Genomic DNA, 20057 nt, shown 5'->3' with positions numbered 1-20057 from the left:
GTTACACATATGATAAAATCCCACTTACTCATAGACATTCTTACATTCCAATCACCAGGTTATTCAGTCTAGTGTTCCACACAGCTCTCTCTCCTTGGGCCTTTTTAATATTCATATAAACAATATTCTAAAAATATCTGTCACAACATTTGAAACATATTCAAATGACATTTGCAATCCTCACACAAAATGCAGGTCATTTACGCAGGTCAAAGCTCTCATATCTACAAGCAATAAATGTCAAGATTTCATGCAGTGAAAAATTACTCTGCATTATATTCTTTCTAATGTTTAGGAAAATAACAGATTCTGGCATCTACAAGCAACAAATGTCAAGATTTCCTGCAGTGAAAAATTATTCCACATTATATTCTTTCTAATGTCTAGGAAAATAACAGATTCTGGCATTTTAACAATTTATAAATGACAAATGAAAATACAAAAACGACAGTTTTTACACTGTACATAAAGTACTGTTTCAAAAAGAAAAATCATTTGACTAGCTCACACCAAAGCACTAATAATACACTAGTAGTTTCCAAGCACTTGTAGCATCACTACTCTTACGTTTTTAGGTTCTCATCAAGGGAAAGAAGAGCTTTGAGAGCTAGATATGTAGCATCTTTTTTCGTCTCTCTTGTAATTTCACAAAAGTTAGTCAGTTCTTAAGTAGTCTGTTTTGCTATATACACTAAAAGGTGGCGTGCATGTCCTGGCATTCCTTGGAAACAACTGTGCTGAGTTGCAGCTGTGTAGGTGACCTGTACGGTCTGTTCTGTGTCTTTAAAAATTTTCAAGATTATCGAATCACCCGCCACATGCAAGGTATGGTCAGTGATACATTTTTTGTCATAAAAAAAACCTGTCTGTTGCAGATATTCACCAGCAGATTTCTGAAGTTTACAGTGCTACTGACATAAGTGAAGGCAAAGTGCTAAGTAGGTCAGAGATTTCAAGGCTGGCTGCGGCAAAGCCCATGATGAGTCCCGCTACGCTCGCTCATGTGTGATCACAGAGAATATGGTGACTTTAGATGAAGCGAAAATTCTTGAGAACAGATGCTTCACCATAAGCACTCTTTGAAACAAATTTCCTGAAGTATCTAGGTCAGTGCTGTACAAGATTGTTTCTGCAAAGTTCTGGTTTAAGAAACTGTGCTGCCGTTGGTCCCTAAACTCCTAATGGAGGACCACAAAAACAAAAGATTTAAGTGATCGCTGAATTTTTTGACTTGTTATAATGAAGAAGGTGATGCCATGTTGAGTCGGAATGCAACAGGAGACAAAATGCGGGTTTCACATATCAGGTTCAAATGAAAGCAACAGAGAATGGAGTGGTGACACACACACTCTCTTGTAAGGGTCAAGGCCAAACAGACTCTGTCCCAGAGCAAGATCAAGGTATCCATGTTTTGGGATAGGCATGGTGTTTTGTTGCTCGATTTCATGCAACACGGAACCACTATAAATGTGGTAGCCTAAGGCCAAACTCTGCAAAAGCTATGCAGAGCGATTCAAAACAAAAGAAGCTGAATGCTGACAGAGGGAATTTTGCTACTCCATTACAATGCAAGGCCTCGTACTGCAGCTCAAATCCGAGCCTTATTGGACTCTTTCGGTCAGGAAGTTTTGGACCACTGCCCCTACAGGCCAGACAGCAAGCGATTTTCCTCTTTTTCATTATCTCAAACATTATCTCGGTGGCAACCACTACAACGATGGCCATGACTTGAAAACAACAAGACTTGAAGAAAATGGCCATGACCTTTTGGTTATTGGAGCAGGCAGCAAGGTTCTATGAAGAGAGCATTCAAAATCTGGTTCTAAGATATAACAAATGTTTAAACAAACTATGTCGAAAAAATAGAGAAAGGTATGTAGAATCTGCAAATAAATTTGGTTTTTTTAAAATTTTCTTTCATTTTGTTTTTATTTTCAAATGACCCTTAAAAAAAAAAAAAAAAAAAAAAAAAAAACTCACAGTTGCAATACCCCAGCATGAATGTCGCAAATGATAGTGAAAGCAAATTTAAAAAGAAGAGCTACAGAAACAAAGTCAAATTTTCAGACTCCTAATACCCAAGATTCCTTACCAATATACTTATATCACCATGCTAGATATCTAGCTCAGAGTTTGAAGAATTTCCTAGCATTCTTAGAACATACATAAACAACTTCAATGATTATTTCCATTTCTCGTGTTTAGTAATATCGGCTGAATGTAAGAAGACTTGATAAACTTTGATAAACCTGAACTGCTATGGACTGTTGTCAGTTTGCTTGCATTTTCAAACGCAATATACTTATATCACCATGCTAGATATCTAGCTCAGAGTTTGAAGAATTTCCTAGCATTCTTAGAACATACATAAACAACTTCAATGATTATTTCCATTTCTCGTGTTTAGTAATATCGGCTGAATGTAAGAAGACTTGATAAACTTTGATAAACCTGAACTGCTATGGACTGTTGTCAGTTTGCTTGCATTTTCAAACGCATAGCTTATGACTTGAAGCGAATTTTTTCTGTGCTGCTGTAAATTAAGGACACTGAATCAGAGGATAAGAGGCCCCAGCTGTAATTCAAGTTCACATTTATGCACTGAAAATCTGACTGACTAAATGATAAATCAAAGTACTCATTGATAAATCTATTCAATACATTTTATATCAGAATGAAAAAATATCTATTTAATTAGCTGCTGTTAAATCCAATCTAAACAAATCTCAAATTACATAAACTACATCATTTGTTACCATAAAAAGCCCCACAATAGTCGAGAGATTTAAGCATGCTGAATGCTGGCAGTTTATTCTGGGTTTAATCCCAGGTAAACAAACTGGTTACATAATCAGTGTTTGTAGTTTTCTGCATGTGTAACATGAATGTAAGAAAACTTTCCTTGCCCTTTATAATGAAAGCATCCAACCGCTTTGACAGAGAGCTTTGTGAGCTTTGCTATACTTCAATAACCAACAATCCTTCAAAATGGCTTAAGCTCACAATATTTAGGAAGCATTAAAAACAACTGTTATATACCTTTTTCCTAAATTAGAATGAAACTTAATGTGTTTCTTAATTAGCATAAGATAACAAAACAAAATCAGACATTACTTCATTTAATATAACTAAATGATGATTAAAGCTTCCAATGGTCATACACGAGTTAAGATGTTTTAAGAGGTTAAAAACCACAAAACACAAATCAATTTGTAAATTTTATGAAATTTGAATGATTTACAGCTAAGTAAAATATTTTCTTTAAAGTTACATTCAAGTAGTGAAGTTTCTGCATACGAAGAAACTACCAGTTAAAGTATGTAGTGACAAATGACATAGCTTTGAGATTTTACGAATAGACATCTGAAACTTTCCAAAAAGTAACATAAATGATTTTCTGACATGTAGTTACAAGAACCTGCATTTAATTTTTTCATTGTATTTCATGGGCAATATTCAGAATAATTACATAATTGATTGCTTGTAGGATGCACTTTAATGCATATACTCTTCAACTAATAATATAAGAAGTAAATCTATTAAATTGATAATTAATATTGAGTACATATGTAAATATAATAAAGATAATTACAATATATTTCCCTTATTAGCCCAAAGAGGCCAGAGGAGCTCTTAGTCTCGAAGTGGCATTCTGCATTGGTTCACTATAAATGTCTGTTTCACTTTTCAAACTGTTGCTACCAAATACTGTCGCCCTGCATTATATTTAAAGAAACTAAATAATGAAGAATCTGTATGAGTATATGCATGTTTCTCGCACTGTAAAAAAATAATGGTACTTACAGCCATCAAATTCTGCATAATGTTGTCTTCCACCTGAACATGTGCACCGATGCCGGAATTTTGAAATTTATATTTCAATATTTTGTAAAACTTTAATGAATTTTTTAATTAATAAACTCAACAATTTCAAAGCAAGTAATGGCAGCACTGCACAGAATAAAAAATTTTTATCTCCAATACATGAGGCTGTCTGTTGGAAATTATAAAGATATAATGGTTTTAAATGCTTTGATTCTGCAGTTGAATCAGAATTTTATGTAGTGTAAGAGCCAAGAATTTTATATTTCATACATAAATACACAAGTATTAATAATATAAAGACAAAATTTTGGAAAGCCATCGTAGTAAGAAGATTGAACACTGATACAATAAACTAAGAAAAGATTTGGAAAAAAAAAAAGAAAAGAAAAGAAAAGAAAAATGTAAGCCAACACTTAATGTTCTATCTGGAATTCTAAACGTATACTGCTATGCTGGTTTTAAATTTTGCTGCAGAATTATATATGGTGCAAATGGAAAGAAAATTATGCTTAATAATAAAGCTAAAAAATGGGTTAGTTGGAATGAGTATAACAGCAGACAGGTAGACTGTGATCTCAGCAAGAGCGTAAAATACCTTAACAAACTCCTTTGGGCAACGACTAGAATCTGAAACCTTTCATTTTTTAGCCCAGAGGAGCAATTTGCCCAGAACAGCTATAATTTCATTTTGCATTGGTTCAGTATAAACAGTGTTTCACTTTTCAAATTGTCGCCAACAAATATTAAAGCCCTGCGTTATATTTAAAGAAATAAAATTACGAAAAATCTACATGAATGCTTGTATGTTTCTTGCAATGTAAAAAAACAACAATACCTAGGGATATCAAATTTTGAATAATGTCATTCTTCATTCGAATATGGGCATCTGGAAGACCAAATTTGGAATTTGTTTTAGTATCTATTTCCTATTTTATAAAACTTTAACGAATGTTTGATTAACAAACTCAATGATTTCAAAGCGAACAATGGCAACACTCTTCAGGAAAAAAAAAAAAAAAAAAAACTCTCTCAGCAAAAAAGAAAATAAAATCTCTACCAAAAATCTAAAAATCTGAGGCTGTGTATCGAAAATTCTAAACATATGCACTTTTAAAATTATTTTGCGATATTGCTCTTGAACTGAATTTTATGGTTTAACTGTGAACAACATGATATTTAATAAACAAAGGTAACACACAAAACCTTTAAAAAAATGCCTCTTTGGAATATAAAATCTGAAAGCTTTCAGATTTTGTTTTTAAATGCAACCATGAAATATTATCTTTCCTCAAACATCATAATGCAAAGGGGAATAATAAGTTTACAAAGGAAAAAACTATTTTAATAAAATTACAGTATAATAGTAACGCTTGAATACTTAAGAAGCCAAGATGGCAGCCAGCCAACCAGTATAGTGGTTAGCGTCGCTGACTGCCTTGCCGAAGGGCCCAGGTTCGAATCCTACAGAAGGCACGGGTGTTTGTAAATGTATTGTGCCCGTGCACATGGAGGCACTCTAAATATGCAGCGAGTTGGAGAGGTTTGTGGTAGGGAAAGAGGGTTGGGAGACCCTTGGACCCATCCCCCCAAGGTGTTTTCCATTCAAACTGGGGGCAAAAAGTGAGCTAAATGGCATTGTCACCTGTATGGTGCTCAAGGCTGTTGCTAACCACAGGCATGAACGTGTGCTACTTGCCATGAGGAATATTGAGTGTTTGGGCTGATTATAGGTTAGACAAAGCATTAGCAACAACAAAAAGGTGGCAAATAGAAAACTGGAAACATGTATACTGATGGATTCTGTGTAAGTCTTGCCTGTTTTATTGTTCAACTAATGTGAACTAACCCATTATCAATGCAAAAGTCTAGAAGAAATCAACCAAGTTATAGCATCTTTATCAAAGAATTATAATAGTGGCAAGAAGATGAACCCATATTTTGTGTGCCACCCTACATGCGCATACTTAGATGAAAAACATTATAACAGGGGAAAAGAAAAATATAATTTTTATTAGCAGTCTACTGAAAACTCAATACAAATTACACAGTACAAAGTCTGTAATCCGGACTCGTCGGGATTTCGGTCATTCCGGATTAAGGGTTTTTCCGGATTATAGATCATCAATTTAAATCTGGTAAGATGGCATGCAGAAATTATACAGTTAAAAATATGAAACCGTAATTTATGAAATAAAGAGCAATTATGATTGAAAGGGTATCAAAATTTACCAAAAAAAAAAAAAAAAAAAAAAAAAAAAGAAAAGAAAAGAAAAGAAAAGAAAAAAAAAAGAAAAGCTTAATATTTATTTGTTTACTTCATTAAACATTTCTTTCAATGTAAGTTGTTTAAGTTGCTCCGTTTTTTTTTTTTGTGCTGAACGCGCATGCGTAAACCTTAAATGCGCATGCGAAAAGCATACAAAAAAAGTTTGTGGCTTTGAGGTCCGGAATATAGATCATTTCGGATAATGGACGTCCGGATAACATACTTTGTACTGTATAAATCAGTTAAACTTATGTTATTTGAATATATAGTTGAATACATTTTAACTGATGAAACAATGATGCTCTATTTTAATTATCCATATTACTTATTATATCACTTTCATCATTAGATTGAATATGATCATAATGCATTCAGCAACTAAATACAAAAAGGGGGAAAATATTTAATCAATTTATATACAATTTATAGTACACTAAGCCTTTCAAACGAAAGTCTCTGTTTAAGAAAACTACATTCAACCTTGTAAAATTTGTTTTTTGGTAATTCCATTCTCAGCATAAAACCTGAAAATACCACAAATAATATCATCATTACCCAAAAATCTAAATATACTGCCCATTATAATACTACATTATCAAATACATGACAAACTGAAAATTAAATAAATTATCTATAGTAAATAGACATACCTTTGACATGGGACTTTCAGTTTTTACAGCTATATTTTTGTTTCAATAAAAATATTCTGACTTTAATTGCCTTCAATGCTAAGATAATTATATGGAGCTGTTCATACACAGTTTTAGCCTGAATGTAATATTTCAAAAATCAAATCAAATTTCTAGAGACATATTTCCTTAACTAACAAGAGCATTCTCCCATACATAGTATTTTAATAAAGCAATTTCCTATGTATTTTTGATTAGCAAAACTTAGAATAAGATATAATTAATTACTTGAACCTTATGGATATGAATCTTTACAATTACATAAATATGATGGTATAGCCTTACCTTTTCTAGCATCAGTTTAACACAACTAGTGTGTCCTTCCCAGATAGCTGCTAATAAAGCACTTATTCCATACTTATCTTTTGCCTACAAAAAAGAAAATGCATTAAAACAGACAAATATGCATTAGTAAATAGACATAGCAAATCAATAAAGATTAAATTTCATAAAATTTACAACAAAATTTTATGAATTAAAAAATTCTCCCCACAAGCTGAACTGTACATATTTCAAATTTCTTAATTTGGTATTCTTCTGTTAACCACTTCCCAGTTTTGCCCGAACACCGTTCCGGTACTTGGAAATGGCCCTTTTTTTATTTTTCCAAGTGGCACTCAGGCAACATTTTTTTCTAGTCTAATACACTGATTTGCCCGAATTTTTTGCATGTTTAGAGTGTAATGTTTCTAACAGATAGCGCTAGTAATTCAGTAAAGTTGGAATTGCAAAACAACTGGTTTCAAGGTTAGGTTTTACTGAATTCTTTTATGCACGTAAAGGCGCGAAATTTCTTTTCACTAGTTCAGTGTTCCGGCTACAGCGAATATTGTTTCTTTTGAATTTGGAGCTAAACTAAAAGAAATGAATGATAATGAGTAGCTTATAACTGAAGATAACTCTGATATTGACTCAGATAGTGAATCTGAGTCAATATCAGATCATTTCACTAAATGATTCTGAGACAATGACAGTTTGTTGTCTGACTTCTATAGTGATGAAGAAACGGAAAGTATGGATAATCTAACGCAAATTCGGAACTTTTATGAACTTGATATTAATAATCCTTCTTTCTTGATATTAATAATTCTTTGGAATCAAACAGATATGTAATAACAATAAAACATTTTAAATTCTGACATCTATTTTTGTAAAGTATTCTTTCCAGTTCTCTTATTTGTTCAAAAAAAGCCAACTTTAAGGAAAAATGTGCTTTCTACGATGAAAATAAAATTTAGCATAAATCAATAAATTCAATACTTGTAATAGTTCTGACTGCTGATTTGGGTTTATATAATGAATTTCTTCATAAAAATATCAATAATATGCTTATTTTTTGTCATAATATGACGGAAAAAATAAACTGTTAAGTGGTTAAAAAAAAATCCAAGTCATTCCACATGGATTTTTTTTTTTTTGTTTTTTATTTTATCCGCCCTAGGTAAAAAGCATTGTCAGTTGGATTTCACTCCTTTTTGTTATCATAATCGTTATTATAAATATTGGTTTTCATGACTTATGATTTGCCAAGAGATAAACAAATTCCTTACAGTAAAAGGTATTTTGGAAGAAAAAGAAATACATTTGAATAACTACCTGATAAAATTAAAATGCAACTTAAAACCAAAATGGCTATGCAGACTTCGCTCATGCTGTGAAGAAAAAGGCATTTGGACATGGATGTGATTCATCAAATCTCACATTCCTTTCATTACTGCAATACGATCAATGCTTTTTGTCACCTGGCCTTATTTAAGCTTACTATAATAATGAATTTTTTAATTTACCAATATAGCTGATTTCTAATTATATAGAGGCATACAATAGACCAGTGGTTCTTAACTGGGGATGACCACACATAGATCTCAACATAAATCTATGTCAAATTCAAGGTTATTGTGTTACTAATTTTATGTTTCACTTGATGTGTTTCTCTTCTGTTTTGCATAAACATTGTTAAATAATCTGTTAAAAGTAAATTGCTCAATCATTTTCTTCTCCAATTGCGCTACAGCCTATCACAGACTAAGGCCGTCTCAATAAGCTTCCCCCAATGGATCTAATTAGGTCCTCCAATAATTGATTTTTTGAAAGTCTTGAGATCTGCCTCCACACAGTCTATCTAGTGTGAGGTCTTCTTCTTTTCCTGGTACCCTCTATAGTTGCAAAAGTCACCTTTTCAACAGGATTCAAGTTGTCACCTCTAAAAATATGTCCAAGCCAACCGATATGATAAGATTTGATGACTGAAGTCTTTCTTCTTCTTTTTTTTTTTTTTTCCTTTGGTTTGTTTATTTGTTAATAGTCAGTATTCACTACCATATAATATGTCTATTACATTATATGGTATGGTAATAACCATATAATAATATAATAGGTAATATGTGGTATTAACCTATTAAATGAAACATGGGAGTGGCATAAAGATTTATTTTTGACCTGAAGTTTAATAATTTAGAAACTAACAAATTCTTTAAACCATGATAACATCTATTTTATCTATTGTCAATTTCAAGTTTAATATTGTTATCATTAGAGATGATAGAACCAAGATACGTAAATTAAGAAACGCCCTCGAAAGTATAAGAATTTATTTGCAGTGGGAGAGGATTATGAACTTTACTAGTTACTGCAATAAATTTTGTTTTACTCTCATTAATGGTTAGTGTAATGTCTCTGGCTGCATATTCTAAAGAAATAAAAGTCTCCATAACCACCTGTTTACTTCAGATAAATAAAAATGTCAATGTCATCAACATATACTAGTAAATACATAGATCTCTGAAATATGGTATCTTTAGTTATAATTCTGGCATCTCTAATAGCCTTTTCAAGGGTGATATTAAAAAACATGCATGCAAGGGCATTACATTGTCTCAAACCACTTTCAGTGTAAAATGCCTCCGATAGGTCAAACATGATTTTAACTTTGTAATTTACTCTCTTTAAGGTCATTCTAGATAGATCTATTGTCTAGGAAATCCGAATTCCAGCATAGCTTCCCACAACTTTTCATGGTACAGTCAAAAATCTTTAATCCAGACGTCCATATTCTGGAATGATCTATAATCCGGACCTCAAAGCTACAAACTTTCTGCACATACGTAAACGCATAATACCTTTACACATGTACATAATATGTTTATGCACACGCGTTTAATGTATAACAGACAGTATAAGCTACGCTAAAGTTATCTAATTATCTATTCCAGTTAATGTTGCAGATTGCGTTGTTCCTTAATCTTCGAATTGGATTCGGCTTATTATTTTTTGCTGACTGTTAGAGCAATTTTATAAAAAGTAAGCTTAAACTTTCGATTATGTCAAAAAGAGCTAAATTCTAGAGCTGCCAAAGGATCTACAAAGCGAAAGCATGTTTTGATGTCCATTAAACAAAAAGTGGAATTGCTGCAAAAAATGGATAAAGGCATGAAGAAAGTGACAGAGAGGTGATTTGTTTCTCCAACCATTTCGAAATCTGTTTATCAATTTCACGCTGCTCTGCGGGGGACGTCGCGGCGCGAAATGAACTGGAAGTTGATCTGTCAGCACTATCCTCATCTTCAGGGCAGATGTTTTTATTTTATTTGGCTTATAATTCCTCACTAAATGTAGTGTTTCATCTCGATGTACTCCAATATAATTTAAATCAATTTCCTCGTCATTATAAATATCACGAATACACATCAAATAGTTTTCTGGTTGCAATTTTCTAATTTCGACTATGTGTAAGGTATGCTTTACTCATGCGCGCGTTGAAAGAAATGTTTCATACAGTAAACAAATAAATATTAAGCTTCTTTTTTTTTTGTAAATTTTGATACCCTTTAGATCATAATTGAAAATATTATTTCATAAATTATGGTTTCATATTTTTAATTTTATAATTTCTGCATGACATCTTACCAGATTTAAACTGATGATCTATAATCCTAAAAACCGATAATCCGGAATCGCCGAAGTGATATTATCCGGAATTGGAATATATATATAATCCGGAATCGCCGAAGTCCCGACGAGTCCGGATTAAAGACTTTTGACTGTATATGCTATCATAAGCAACTTTAAAATCCATAAAAAGGTAAAAGGTATCAACATTACGCTCAACTGTTTTTTCCAAAATTTATCTAACAAAATAAATTTGATGAACAGTAGATTTTTCAGTGATGTTTAATTGTTTATTTAGATGTGGACTAACAGATGGTGTTAGTTGCCCACATTTCTGCCAAATATACTACAAGAATACGTAATGTAGCATTTTGCACGCACTTTTCAGTAGGTAGGAAGTGTTTCGCAAGTGATATAACTTATATTCCTGATGATATTTCCGACACTGATAGTAGTTTTGAGTCTGATTTCAAGTACATTGAAGATAGTTATAGTGACTCTGAAGAGAATTTCTCGGATTCCTCTGTAGATAATGATGAATCTGAATATTCAGTTTCTGTTGAAAATGTTGGACAGTGGTGCAAAATTTATATGCAAAACATTACATTATGCAAATATTTTCATTAGTATATATGTTTTACCTTTGTATTTTATAAAATAAATCATAATTTAACCAATATCAATTTTCAGAATTTTCCTTTTATATCATTATTCTTCAATTTCAGTATTCTGACAATCATTTTCTATGATCTAATTCTATATTGAAAAAAACTCTTTTACAAAAATTTTTTGTATATTTTAACTCTAAAATTTTTAACTCTAAAATATATGTAGATTTGAAATATGTAATAAAAAAATATGCAATTTTTGAACCTATTTTGATAAAAAAACGCACACAGTGAGAGGGTTTGTATTGTATTTGTCTTCAGTGCATGTATGCTGATAATACTAATATTTTAAGGACAAGCTCGAATCTGAAGTTGACAAATCCTTTCATTTATAGGTTTGAAGTCTATAATTCTGTCTCTTATTTGCCTAGTTACTACAAATGCTACTCCAAAGCAGTGTTGCTTATACTGGCAGTTATATAAAACACAGCATCTTTTTTTAATCCAAAATTCCTTGGCCAAGTCTCATATCTCCTGAATGGCAAGAAAAAAGTATAATTCTCGTGGCTCCCCAAAAATGTCCAATTTATAATTCTCATATGTATCAACAAGAATTTGTCTAATTTATAATTCTCAAATGGCACTTTTCTGTTTCGCCGGCGCAAATCTCGCCAAGCAGACTTGGAGACAACATACAGTATACACATAAAAATGTTAACAAATGTTAGTTCTAAGAGTTTTTTATTTTGAAGGCATAAGCATTTTAATATTGTTTAAAATTTTGCAAAAAGCCATTGTTGGCTTTAAAAATTTGTAAAAAGACATTAATTTAAGAATTTATTATGCTTTCATGGTTCGCCTGTTCATATTGCACGTGACCACAAGCAATCTCATCTCATGTAAACTACGCTATAAAAATCTAATTCTCTCGGTAATTATCTACATTAATTTCAAGTTAAATCTTAATTTGGAATACAAGTTTAAATGCATGAATTATTTCAATTCGTATGAATAGTATCGTACGATTATTACGAGACCGCAGAAATTATGTAAAACCGCAGTACTTTACTTCGCTAGTGTATTCTCATTAGAATTGACAAATTTAAACCTTGACTTTGCCTTTTCTATATTTTTGCCTTCGGGTGAGCAGTGTGATTGCATCCTAATTGACTTAATTACCGCAAATAGCCTTAGGGCATAAAATTTTACTATCTGGTAAAAATTCTATGTAATGTATGCCACTATTGAAAGAACCAATCAATCTGATAAGATATGGCTCTGACTTGTTTTGAAAATGAGGCGTAAAAGGTTACCAGCGAGAATATTCGTTTGGTACAGTTTCACCACTATTGGCGATTTTATCGACTGAGCCGGCAAAATGGAAAAGTACCTCGCAAACGTATCAACCAGAATTAAATTTAAATTTTTTATTTTCAAAATAATTAATTTTTTAATTTCAAACATATCAACCAACCTTTCAAAATGTATGCACATTCCAAGTACCAATACATTGCAAGTTCATTGTCATTCCATGTCATCTGGGTGGTATCTGTCCATGATTTAGCCTTCGAAATTTCCGAACCGGAATTCTTTTACAGGGTGAGGCAGTTAGCCCCACACCTAAACCCCAATCTGAGAGACCAGTTCCCTGATATAATACCCAAGGGCAGGATGCCCTTGGGACGCTCTGTACCCATTTTAGTTATATCTTACGACATGCACGAGCTACACTAGGACTATTTTTTCGCATTCAATCACTACAGGAGTGGTTAAATCATTTGCTAAAATTAAATTGTTCAATCTTAGAAATAAATCAATGTTCAGCCAATAATCTTCTGCTACAAATTGACTCATATTGACCCACAATAGTAATAAACCACAAAGTGAAGAAGAAATAAGTATATTTAGAAAGGGATAGAGATGGAAAGAAAGTGCATACACAATCAAGATAGAGAAAGACAACTGCCCTCCTGTTAACTATGAACATCATCCCTGGTAGTCACCCTAGTTAACTGTGAGTTAACAGTGTTAAATATAAATATTAAGCATGATATGAATTATGAGTAATTTTCCAGTTTCATCAATACACCATTTAGCAATGCTGGCTGCCATATTATTGGGCCCAGGTTTGAATCCAACAGAAGGTTCGAATGTTTGTTAATGTATAGTGTCTTTATAACACTTAAAACACAAGGTAAGCTCAAAATCCTTTCAAATATTATGTCATCCATAAATATCCAAATCCATGCCAGTGACAGATGCAATCCTGTGCTCCTTACCTTGATATAATTTATGTACTTACTCTGATGTTACTGTCAGACAAGTGAGATAGGCTCTATACAGTAATTCACATAAATTGTAAATTATACACATTTAAAAAATATTTACAAAAAAGAATAACTTCATTTGGTTTTATATATCATAAATAACACTCCGAACTATTTCAGTTAAAGGTACTTTTTTTTATGTACCTTCCATGGCTTTTGGCCCTTGTAAAGAGAAAAACATATGCCCAGACCTAAAGCACCATATGGAGATTATGTATGTATGTGCACATGTAAGCAAGAATAATTAAACATACACATACATATTACTACAACAGTACCATCCATCGAAACGTATTGCATGTGCAAAACGGAAACTGACCTGGTTAAATAAATGAATTTTGGTGCTTGGAAACAATATTCATACAAACAAAACAGTATAAAATAAGAACTCACATCATGCTTCTCAATCTAAATATTTCCAGTATGTCATTAACAACATTTTGTCCATATTTTATTTAATAATCCTAGAAAAATACTGCTAAGTCATCTAATAAAAATATCATATGAAATTTAAATAATAATATTAAATGTCTTTAATTTCTTCAAGAAATACTCTTCTTAAGAATTTACTTGTCTTAATCAGAACTTTTTAAATGACCATGTAAATATACACATTCTAAAAGCTAATTATTTACAAACTCATACACTTATGATTTCTAATATTAATTTATTCTGAACTGAAGAAAATAAGCTGTAATTTGGATCCAAAGAGTAAGCTTCATTTTGGCTGATGGTTATTTAATTAAAATTAGTTTTTTAAATAAAGAAGGATCCAAGTTAATTCTAGCCAGTTTTTTTAATATATCAATACTACTGCATGCTTATATTAAAATTTTAATAAAATTATCTTAAAATACTTATTTAATATCTAAAGAATATTTAATTTTTTGCTTTCACACAAACGGATACACATACAAAGGAAAAGGGATATAAACATATATGTTATTATTATTTTGTTATTAATTTAATCTATTTAGCAAATTTAAGCAAGAAATACATAAAAATATTACAAAATGATATTTTTTTAAGGCACTGATTATCAAAATTACTGGTAATAGGAAAATTTAGTTCATTAATAACTGAAATCATTTACATCAATGTTGGCTCCCTTGTCAATGAGGTAATTTAATACATCTTTTTGTCCATAATCTGCAGCATAATGAATTGGTAACCTTCCATCTATACTTGCATTAATATCTACACCCTGCAAAAGATTGATATAATAAATTATTAATAGTTTACGATTATCTCAGAATTTAGTGCAGTGAACTGAATCAGAAAGATAATAAATATATTTAAAACATTTTATCCTATGACAGAAATTTTAAAATTATGCCATACTGGAAAAATAGTTATAATTTGGAATTAAATTATGGTATTGAAACATTTAAATACATTTATTGTACAGCTTCCAATAATTATATATAAATTTGAGAAACAAAAACTTTGAGTACGGGAGCTGACTACAAACATACGTAATATGTAAAACGATTATAATATAGTATGCAACATGTAAAAACGGAACATCTGAATCAATCAGTTTTAAAAAGCGCACATATTAATATCAAATCGAAATTATGCTAAGTGCTCGTAATTTGAAACTTTCTTGGAATGCTGCATTTAGTTCATGAATTTGTACTTTCGTTTTGGACATTAAATACATCATCAATTGTGCAACATAATTAGTTACTAGAAATGCAGAAGGATTATGTCCTCTAAACAAACCTGAAATTACATAAAGAATATAATAATGAAAGCAAATCTGAAAGTCATGTGAACAGAACTCAGAGAATTACAATTATCTGAAATAAATTCAGCAAGAACTAAATCTTCCTCCTACAGAAAAAAAAAAAAAATAATAATAATATATAGTATATATAATTACATAAAGTTTAGTGATAGAATAATATTACTTGATTTTCCACAAAATCTTTTACTTGATCCAAATCACCATTAGTCAAGCTCCACAGAAAACCACTCATTTTTAAGTTAGTGAAATTTGTCACACGCCTAGCACAGGCGAAGCCCTTTAAAAAAAAAAGAAAAGAAAAAAAAAAAGACAGACAGACAGACAAAGTAGACGTCTTGTGTTGCACCCGCTAAGTCTTTTTGCACTGATAAGCGAAAAATCAAGTGCGAAGGAAAGGTACATGAAAAGGGGAGCAATTTTCGTATTTCAGAGCAAAAAGGAACCTCGTATATTTTATACGAGTTTGAAAAGATCGGACAAAATAAAATTAAAAATAAATGGCCCAAAAGTAACGGAGAGGAAGAAAATAAATAATTAATTAAAAAAAGGGGGCCTATAGAAAGAAAAGCAAAAAAGTACGAAAATTTTCCTAAAACACGATTGTATCCATGAGTGTAGTTAAAAGGGGAGGAAACTGTTGTTATTTACATTAAATAGCAGTGGCGTAGCAAACATAACTGGCGCCCGGGGCAAAAAATCTTTTTGGCGCCCCCCACAAAAAACTTTCAGTAATATAATGTATAGAACATATTCGTAATATGAAAATAATGCAAATAATAATAAAATGCTGAATCTGGCATAAAATACTCAAAAATATATTAAGAATAGCCACTACCTAACTACACTAGCCTTGGATTCGGAAATGCATCTGTGTCGGCGGAAAAATCAGACATACGACTATCTAGAATTAGTTAAAAACGTGTTATTTATTTTACATATTTATATAAGTGTTTTTAAAAAGTACAATTTTTAAACAATTGAAAGTTTAATATACATTATAGATAATAGATATGTGGCAACTTGCCTACTACAACTCAACTCGGCCAGTATGGTAACCCATAGCAACCAAAAATAAAATGATATTTATTCTATTCAATTGTTATTATTATTTAACGATCTGTCTCAAATTATACTACCATAATTGGTAACCCGTATTTATTATGAATAGCAACCTTCAATGTTGCACGAATATGGTGTTTATATGTCAAAATTCTGAGCAACAGTAAGTTATCCAGTGTGATGAGATGCAAGTAAGACATTTCACCTGTGATTTCAAGCGTTGTGCCCCATTCGAGTGAGTCAACATATTTCTGTCATAATTTCAACGGATATATGTATCGTCTGCTGCATTTGAACCGCCAATTTTTCTGATTTCAAGTACCAAAAAACTGTGTCACTATATACATAATGATTATTTTTCTATACATATTATTATTGAGCATATTTGATTGCTCTAAAGTGGTTGAAAACGATGCTGCTTTACAAATGGCGAGAGTGCTTGTTAAGCCACCTCCTTTTTGTCGCCGAGACCCATTGTTATGGTTCATTCAATTGGATGCGCAGTTTAAATTGAGTCACATTACTGCCGACGAAACTCAATTTTATACTGCCATCGCCGCGTTAGAATCAGAGGTACTGCAATCAGCTCGTGAAATAATTTTGAATCCACCGGCGATGGACAAATACAAAACTTTAAAAAAAAATATTTGTGTTTATGAAGAATCCAAGGCAGTTAAAATCAAGCAGCTGTTGCACGATTTAGAGTTGAGTGATATGAGGCCTTCTCAATTGCTGTCTAAAATGTCAGACTTAGCCGCCAGTAACCTAACGGATAGCATTCTTAAAACATTATGGATGAATAGACTCCCATCTAACATGCAAACGATTTTAGCGGCCAGTAGCGAGCCACTTAAAAATCTTCTCGAAATCACTGATAAAATTCACGAGCTAGCCATTCCAACGCAAATACACGCAGCGCAGGCTCCTGGTCCAGGTATTGTGGCGTTACAGGCTCAAATTGATGATTTGTCCAAACAGGTTGCTCAGTTAGTAGCCATCCAAGCTGAACATTTTCAGCGCAACCGCTCATCATCACGTGGTCGAAATACACGTTATGAAACCACTGAGGAAACGTTATGAAAGCCCTCCTCCGGGTATTTGTTTTTACCACCGCAAATTTGGAAACAAGGCAAACAAATGCCGCCCACCGTGTCGTTATAACGACCAGGGAAACGAGAAGGACCGTTGCTCGAAGTCGTGAACGACAGCGGACGGAATTTTGCACGCCGTTTCGTCATCGAAAATAATTCGGGCTTAAGGTTTCTTGTAGACACCGGGGCTGATGTTTCTGTCGTTCCACCACATTTTTACGAACAAAAGCATCTTACCAAGTTACAATTCAAACTTTTGGTGAACGCCTGATATCTGTCGATTTAGGATTGCGCCGCAACTTCCAATGGCCATTCATTATTGCTATTGTTTCAAGTCCTATTATTGTAGCTGACTTTTTACAAAAATTTTCTTTGCTTGTCAATCTTAAGAATCACCGTTTGATAGATTCCACAACCAACTTAACTTATCCGGGAGTAATTTGTAACAGTCAAGATTTGAGCATTAAAGTGATTTCGGGTAACTCCCCGTGGCATGAACTTCTCAGAGAATTCTCTACAATCACGCGCCCAGTTATGGGTATTTCCGAACCTAAGCACGATGTACTACATTATATTGAAACTAACGGGCCTCCAATTGCCGCTAAAGCAAGACGCTTACCTTCGGACAAGCTTAAAGCCGCCAAAGAGGAATTTCAATACATGATGGAACAGGGAATTTGCCATCCTTCAGAATGTTCATGGGCCAGTCCGCTCCATCTAGTTCGGAAACGAAATGGTAAGTGGCAATTATCGCCGGTTAAATGCGGCTACAATTCCTGATCGTTACCCAGTCCCGCACATTCAAGACTGTATGCAAATTTTAGAGGGAAAAACTATTTTTACAACCCTTGATCTTGAGCGGGCGTATCACCAAGTGCCCCTTAACACAGATGATATTCCAAAAACTGGGGTTATTACGCCTTTTGGACTATTTGAGTTTCGGATTATGCAGTGCTGCTCAAACATTCTAACGCTTCATGAATCAGGTGTTAATCGGCCTCGACTTTTGTGTATCTTATTTTAACGGCGTCTTAATCGCCTCCTCTTCAAAGCAAGAACACCTATCACATTTGAGAACAGTTTTTGAACGTTTTCAAAGGTACGGTGTCAGTCTTAATCCTTCCAAATGCGTTTTTGGCCAACCAAGTGTATCCTTTCTTGGTCATGAAATTTCCGCCGATGCCGTTCGACCCCTTCCTGAGTCACTGCTATCCACGATATGCCCGAACCATCTACAGTGAAGGAATTAAGGAGATTTCTTGCTATGCTTAATTTTATCGACGTTTCTTACCTCATGCAGCAACCATACAAGCATCTCTAAATTCTTTTTTTGGTTGGAAGCAAGAAAAACGATAAACGTGTTATAACCTGGACCAGAGAATCTCGCGAAGCGTTCCAAAAATGCAAGAATGATTTAATTTCGGCAACAAATTTGTAGTATCCTTCCGTATTTAAGCCATTATCACTCTACGTTTATAAGGTATTTCTCCCGCTTTTCTAGCGTGCCTCCGTGGTGTAGTGGGTCTGCACGCTGGGCCGGTACTCCAGAGGTCCGCGGTTCGATTCCCGGCGAAGACGGTTGCTAATTTTTCAATCTCTCTTGCTTCTAAGTATCCTAATGTCTCTACAGTGGCGCCCGAACTAAAAGGGGTGTTGGATGAGGATTCTGCACACCCAGAATTTGGCAATTGGGTCCCCTAAAACCCCAGTCGCCCTTTAAAAAGGAGAGTATATAAGGTATTTCTCCCGCTTTCCTAGCGTGCCTTCGTGGTGTAGTGGTTCTGCAGGCTGGGCCGCCGGTACTCCAGAGGTCCGCTGCTCGATTCCCGGCGAAGGCGTTGCATATTTTTCATCTCTTCTGCTTCCAAAAAAATAACCTAATATTTCTACACGTTTACGCATCAACAACAGGTATAGAAGCAGTTTTACAACAGAACGATCAAGAATTATGGAGACCACTTTCATATTTTTCTAAAAAACTCTGACCAGCACAAACCAGATACAGCACTTACGATCGCGAGTTATTAGGAACTTATGAAGCTGTCAAATATTTTTGACATGTGCTAGAGGGACCCGTTTTCATGATCTTCACGGATCAAAACCCCTTAACGTATGCTTTTCAACAGTGTTCAGATAAAGCTTCTCCTGGTCAAATGAGACACCTAGACTTCATAGGGCAATTTTCAACAGATATCCGTTATATTGAGGGTTCGCAGAATATTGCAGACACCTTGTCTCCTATTGAAGAACTAGCCTTTCCTTCGCCAATTAAACTTTGCTGCCCTTGCGGATAAGCAACACCGGGATTCAGAACTACAAACCTCTTTCGAAAAGCAAATCTTCCACCAATCTCAACTTGCAGCCTATGCAGCTGTCACCTGAAAAATCACTTTATTGTAATGTTCAGGATTCAAGATTTCAACCTTATGTTCCCTCCGGGTTTCGCCATGCCATTTTTAGTCAGTTACATCGTCTGTCACATCCTGGCATTAAGGCTTCGAGGAAACTGATACAGCAACGTTTCGTATGGCCTAGCATGCGAAAGGACATAGCC

General features: G+C 33.4%; 1 protein-coding gene across 2 annotated transcripts in view; it reads right to left on the bottom strand.

Moving 5' to 3' along the window:
• The window catches only part of LOC118204254 (myotrophin), an 86030-nt gene that overhangs the window by 16460 nt on the left and 49513 nt on the right, over positions 1 to 20057 (bottom strand). Inside the window, exons 1-3 of one of the 2 annotated variants that reach the window (XM_085825929.1) lie at positions 15517 to 15673; positions 14697 to 14807; positions 7066 to 7149 (exon numbers count right to left, since the gene is read on the bottom strand). In XM_085825929.1, coding sequence (XP_085682055.1) covers positions 7066 to 7149; positions 14697 to 14807; positions 15517 to 15585 — 264 coding nt within the window. In that variant the 5' untranslated portion in view covers positions 15586 to 15673. Of the gene's footprint in view, positions 1 to 7065; positions 7150 to 14696; positions 14808 to 15516; positions 15674 to 20057 lie in introns of those variants that run through there. The other variant, XM_085825928.1, reaches the window with a different exon arrangement.

This window comes from Stegodyphus dumicola, chromosome 10 (genome assembly GCF_044657685.1).
Source record: "Stegodyphus dumicola isolate Sdum_Otavi_A_Nest chromosome 10, ASM4465768v1".
Taxonomy (NCBI): domain Eukaryota; kingdom Metazoa; phylum Arthropoda; class Arachnida; order Araneae; family Eresidae; genus Stegodyphus; species Stegodyphus dumicola.
This window is presented reverse-complemented; position numbering and strand designations above follow the sequence as displayed.